The sequence below is a fragment of the Vulpes lagopus genome, chromosome 12, assembly GCF_018345385.1.
Source record: "Vulpes lagopus strain Blue_001 chromosome 12, ASM1834538v1, whole genome shotgun sequence".
In the NCBI taxonomy this organism is placed as follows: domain Eukaryota; kingdom Metazoa; phylum Chordata; class Mammalia; order Carnivora; family Canidae; genus Vulpes; species Vulpes lagopus.
Window position 1 is genome coordinate 59,623,981 of NC_054835.1, and position 6,000 is coordinate 59,629,980.

The 6,000-nt window shown below is 67.2% G+C and overlaps 1 protein-coding gene across 4 annotated transcripts in view; it reads left to right on the top strand.

Annotated features, from left to right (window-relative positions):
* Positions 1–5,764, top strand: part of BAHCC1 (BAH domain and coiled-coil containing 1) — a 58,906-nt gene extending 53,142 nt beyond the window's left edge. For all 4 annotated transcript variants that reach the window (XM_041725024.1, XM_041725028.1, XM_041725025.1 and 1 more), the window contains 5 exons: positions 268–387; positions 502–678; positions 757–1,952; positions 2,613–2,849; positions 3,637–5,764. In XM_041725024.1, the coding sequence (XP_041580958.1) occupies positions 268–387; positions 502–678; positions 757–1,952; positions 2,613–2,849; positions 3,637–3,843 (1,937 nt within the window). In that variant the 3' untranslated portion in view covers positions 3,844–5,764. The remainder of the gene's footprint in view (positions 1–267; positions 388–501; positions 679–756; positions 1,953–2,612; positions 2,850–3,636) is intronic.
* Positions 5,765–6,000: the final 236 nt, after the last annotated feature.

The window sequence follows — 6,000 nt, forward strand, 5'->3', positions numbered from 1 at the left end:
TGAATCCTCCTGACCCTCCAGATCCCCGGGGGGGGTGACAGGCCCTGCGTCCCTGTGTGTGGGCCTCGGGTGGGGGTGATGGGTGGCGGAGGGGAGGCCGTCCGTGTCCTGGCAGCCGTGGCAGCTCCCAGGTCGAGTGTGATCAGGAGGCAGAACTGGGCGCCAGGAGCCCGCCCTGTCATCCCCCCGCCCCGGCCGCCCGGCCACCAGGGAGAGCGGTGTGCACCCCGACAGGGGGCCCGGTGCTCAGGGGGGCCTCATCCCCAGGCGCCTGCAGTGACGAGGAAGAGGACCTGGACTCTGTGGTGGTGGAGTTTGATGATGGGGACACCGGCCACATCGCCGTCTCCAACATCAGGCTGCTGCCTCCAGACTTCAAAATCCAGTGTGAGCCCCGGGGCGCCAGGGTGGGCAGCCCCGCCCCCACCCCGCGCCAGCCGCCGGGGCTGGAGTCCGGCCGGGCCTCCCCGCGCCGCGCTGAGGTCCGCGTCCACTCTGCAGGCACCGAGCCCTCGCCCGCCCTGCTGGTGTCCAGCAGCTGCCGGAGAACCAAGAAAGCTTCCTTCGACGCCCCCCCGCCCGGCGAGGCCGCAGCCCCTAGCCTGTCCCCCAAGGCGCACGACGGCCCCGAAGCCTCGAAGACCCCGGGGAAGAAGTCCACGGGCAAAGACAAAGCCGGTACTCGCCCGGCGCGGAGCACCCTCGGGGGGCGGGGGGGGGCGGCAGGTGGGCCTCTGACTCCCCCGCCCCCCCCAGGCAAGGCGGAGCTCCTAACCTCAGGTGCCAAGGCCCCCGCGGGGGGCGCCTCCGACCACTTCCTGGGCCGCCGGGGCAGCCCGCTGCTGAGCTGGTCGGCGGTGGCGCAGACGAAGCGGAAGGCGGCGGCGGCGGCGGCGGCCTCGGCGGGCGGCAAGGGCCCGGGCGTGCTGCAGAACCTCTTCCAGCTCAACGGCAGCGCCCGGAAGCTGCGGGCCCGCGACGCGCTCTTCCCGGTGCACAGCGTGGCGGCGCCCGTCTTCGGCAACGGCTTCCGCGCCGACTCCTTCAGCAGCCTGGCCAGCGCCTACGGCCCCTTCGTCGGCGGCGCCGGCCCCGGGCTGCCCGGGGGCGCCCACAAGCTGCTGCGGGCCCGCAAGGCCGAGCGGGCCGAGGCGGAGAAGGGCGCGCGGCGGCGGGCGGGCGGCGAGTTCCTGGTCAAGCTGGACCACGAGGGCGTGACCTCCCCCAAGAACAAGAACTGCAAGGCGCTGCTCGTGGGCGACAAGGACCCCGGGCCCAAGCTGGGACGGCCCCTGGCCAGCCCGAGCTACGCGCACCCGGCCCTCGTGGGCAAGGACAGGAAGGGGCGCGCGCCGGTGCACCCGCTGCCCATGGGGCTGGCGCTGCGCAAGTTCGCGGGCCAGGCCGAGTTCCCGCTGCCTTGCGACAGCGACTGTCACAGCTCCTACTCGGACGATGAGGAGGACGGGCCCGGGCTGGCCCCCGGCGTGCCCTCCCGCTTCCTCGCCCGCTTGTCCGTGTCGTCGTCGTCCTCGGGCTCCTCCACCTCCTCCTCCTCGGGCTCCCTGTCCACCTCCAGCCTCTGCTCCTCGGACGACGAGGGCTCCTCCTACAGCTCGGACGACGAGGACCCGGCCCTGCTGCTGCAGACCTGCCTCACCCACCCGGTGCCCGCGCTCCTGGCGCAGCCCGAGGCCCTGCGCTCCAAGGGGGGCGGGCCCCACGCGCACGCGCAGCGCTGCTTCCTGTCCAGGGCCGCGGTGGGCGGCGGGGGCGCGGGCGCGGGCGCGGGCGGCGGCAAGTCCAAGCTCAAGCGCAAGGAGGCCCTGAGCTTCTCCAAAGCCAAAGAGCTTTCCCGGAGGCAGCGGCTGCCCTCCGTGGAAAACCGGCCAAAGATCTCAGCCTTCCTGCCCGCCCGGCAGCTCTGGAAGTGGTCGGGGAACCCCACGCAGGTAGGTGGGCCCGCCTGGCGCCGAGGACCCCGTGCCAGGGAGCCGCGTGCGCCCTCTCCCTTCCTTCGCTGGGTCTTCCTGTTTCATTTCAACCAAAAAAAAAAAAGAAAACAAGTAAACTTTGGGAAGAACCAAGGGTCCCTGCCTGATGTGACCAGGCGGATGGCAGTTGCGCCCCCTCTGAGTCCCCACCTCCGCTAGGCAGTCGAGGAGCACACCCTGCCGTGGGGGCGTGTACCTGGGGTTCTGTTTCTCGCGGGGCGGTCCCACCTGGCAGCACATCTTGCGGAGTCTGCACACAAGGGTCGCGGCTTTGGGAGCGGTGTGGGGTGCGGGGAGGGCTGCGGGGAGGGCTGTGCGCACACGGACCTTCTTGGCCAGCGCTCTGGGGGGACACGCGCGCGGCCTTCTGCCCCTGTGAACCACCCTGCGGTGACGCCGGTGGCTTCTTCCCACCAGCCCTACAGGCGGGTCCAGGGCCCCTTCTCAGTTACAGTCTGAGGTCGTGACCCCGTGTGCAGGCGGGTGCTGGTGGGGCCGTGTCCAGCCCTTGGAGGTGTCCACACACACACGCTTGCACACGAGACATCCCTCCCTCTGTCACGCTCCCACACCCCCCAGCGCGGCCCCCTCATCGCCCGCTGCCTGTCTCCCCTGCAGCGGCGGGGCATGAAGGGGAAAGCCAGGAAGCTGTTCTACAAGGCCATCGTCCGGGGCAAGGAGACGCTGCGCATCGGCGACTGTGCCGTCTTCCTGTCGGCCGGGCGGCCCAACCTGCCGTACATCGGCCGCATCGAGAGCATGTGGGAGTCCTGGGCCAGCAATATGGTGGTGAAGGTCAAGTGGTTCTATCACCCTGAGGAGACCAAGCTGGGAAAGAGGCAGAGCGACGGGAAGGTGAGACTAGGAGCATGCACGGTGGGGAGCCTGGGGCAGGTGGGGGACCTGGGGCAGGTAGGGGACCTGGGGGTAGTGGAGGGACCTGGGGACAGGAAGGAGACCTGAGGCAGGTGGGGGACCTAGAGCAGGTGGGGGACCTAGGGGCAATGGGGGGGACCTGGGAGTAGTGGGGGGACCTGGGGCAGGTGGGGGACCTGGAGCAGGTGGGGGACTCGGGGGTAGTGGGGGGGACCTGGGGGCAGGTGGGGGACCTGGGGGCAAGAAAGAGACCTGAGGCAAGTGGGGGACCTGGGGACAGATGGGGGGACCTGAGGCAGGTGAGAGGTCTGGGTGCAGCTGGGGGGCCTGGAGGGGCCTGGGGCAGGCGGGACAGGACACCAGGGCTGGCAGCCAAAATAAGAGGAGTCCCCTCATCCATGAACGCCCCCTCGCTGTCCCGCACACCCTGAGGCCTCCCAGCTGAGGCAGGCGCCTGAGCCAGGTCACCAGGGTCCCTCCCCGGCTCCCCGGCTCCCTGTGAAACGGGCGGTTTCCCCTCTGGGGGACACGTAGCAGCGAGCAGGCCCCGGGGGCAGCGGCCCCTCCCTGGGTTCCCGCCCCCCGTGCAGCCCCCACACAGAGGACCCCTCCCGCCCCGTCTGCGCAGCCCTGGGAAGAGCCCGAGTGTGTAGGTGGCACAGAGAGGGGCATTCCTCCGACTCCCGTGGGGACGCAGAGGTCGGCCCGGGCCCCAGGCGGCCTCCCTCCGGCCGCCGCCCAGCCCCGGCCCTGCCCCTGCCCGCAGAACGCGCTGTACCAGTCCTGCCACGAGGACGAGAACGACGTGCAGACCATCTCCCACAAGTGCCAGGTGGTGGGGCGGGAGCAGTACGAGCAGATGACGCGGAGCCGCAAGTGCCAGGACCGGCGGGACCTCTACTACCTGGCGGGCACCTATGACCCCACCACGGGGCGCCTGGTGGCGGCGGACGGCGCACCCATCCTGTGCTGAGCCAGGGGCGCGGGGCGGAGGGCTCGCGTGCTGGCGGCCGGGCCCCCCCCCCCGCGGCCCCCCCGAGCAGGCCCGGCCCTCGAGAGTCGCCCGGCCCGGCCGCCGCCCCGCCTCCCCATCGGCAGTTCCCGAGAGATTAGAATCCAAGCCATATTCTCCCTAGTACCTCCGACTGTCTCCCACCAGGGAAAGCAGAAATCAGGTGTGTTGTCTATTTATTTCTCTATGTAAATATTGTATTTCTGCGGGAAGTTTTATGGAAAAAAAATAGCGGAAAAGGATTTTTTCCCCACACGCGTGACGAGGGTGTATGTGCATGCGTGTGCGTGTGTGTGCGTGCGTGTGTGCGTGTGTGTGTGTGTGTGTGTGTGTAGGTTTTGTTCTGGGGGTTTTCGTTGAAAATGCACTGTTTTGCTCAGCCTAGCTGAGTTCTGACAGGGGCGTCTGTGGCAACAGAAGCGGCTGGCGGGGGGACGGTCACAGCGTTGACCGGGGGCCGCGTGACATGGAAGTCACACTGCAGTGTGTTCCCTCTTGCCCCACCCACTGGGAAGAATGGATCGGGGTGTCGGGGAGCAGGGCAGGTCAGGACGAGGGGCCCCGGGGAGAGAGGGATTCCGGAAGCTGAAGGAGAAACCAGGACCAGCTGGTCCCCCCAGCCCGGATGGTGACAGCAGCCATACATGTATCTTACCTCTGTTTAAAACAAAACAAAAATGAACAAATATTTTAAAGTATCGATACGAGGAAACGATGTTTGGATTTTATTTCCTGAATATTCCCAGTCATGTCTGATTTCCGTTTGATGGCCAGTCTGCCCAGCCTCCACTCAGAGCAGGGAAGGGACCAGCCCCCACCGACTCACGTGGAGGTTTCGGGGCCTTTTCTGTGGCCACTTGGCCGGGCGGGTGGCCTGGCTGGCAGCTAGTGTGGGGCGTGGGGCGAGCTCGGGCCCCCCTGCCTCGACCCCAGGCCCTGGCGCGAGTGCGGGAGCACCCCTCTGGGGGCTTCACCCCTGCACCGACCCGCAGCACCACCCCGGGAGCCCCAGAGTCCTCGTCACCCCCTCACTTCTCCTGTGGCAGGAGAGACAGGGCAGGTCTATGGCCCAGTGGCCCTTGTCCCGAAATGAACTGAGGGCCGTGTATTTCCGTGTGCCACCCCCCGAGTCCCTGGAAGGCCCCCCAAGTTCATCACTGTTCCTTAGGACGAGATTTTGTGTGACCACGGACCTGCAGCCCGGGTCCCCGGGAAACATGGGATGTCGGCGGGTGCCCGGCACCCCAACCCGGCCCCTCTGCCCCCTTCCTCTGCAGCCAGGAAACCACCCCGGCCCCTCCTCCCGCTCCTGGCTCCGTGGGAAGTGCTGGGGCAGGGAGGGGGTCCCCTGCACCCCAGCTTACCTCTCCCACCCCCATTCTCCCCTTTGTCTCGGCACGAGTGCAATATTCATTCCTGGCGGTCACCCGGGAGGCGGCGCCCGAGGGCCTGCTGGCGGCTGGACAAGCAGAGCGGAGAAGACGCGGTGCCCAGGCGCTGAGTGGGGACAGCCCGGCCGCAAGAGTTAGAGCCTCCGGCTATTTTCAACCCCAGGCACTGAGCGAAGGAAAAGCCCCTTTTCTCAGCTGGGCTGGCCCTCCCCCCCCCCCCCCCCCGCGCCCCCTGCCCCCTCCATCTGTGCGTGTGGGCGGCGCGGCCCTCCCTCTAACGGCGGTTAGACCTGGCGAAGCGCGACTATTGTAAATGTGTAAACTAAGAGGATGGTTGGATTTTTTTTTCAATGTAAACACTAAAAACAAACAAACAAACAAAAAAAAACACAAAGGTTTTATGAACAGCAAACTCTATGTAAAGGCATTTTAGTATTAAATTTTTTATTGATAACTTGCTTAAGAATAAATATATGAACTATTGTACAGGTGTTCGGTGGTCCGGAATCCTAACTGTGCCTCGGTGTCCGTGTGCACCTCAGCGGTGACTCTGGGGGCCCTGGGGTCTTGGGGGGGTCTCAGCCGTCGTACCCAAGCCCCGTGCCCACGTCCGGGCCGGGGGAGCCCCCACGTTAGCCAGAGGGGAGCCCCTCAGGGCGGCTCTGGCCTTCGGGAGCTCCCAAGCTGAGGGTCACTGGTCCCACCAGAAGTGAGCCAGCCGTCCGTG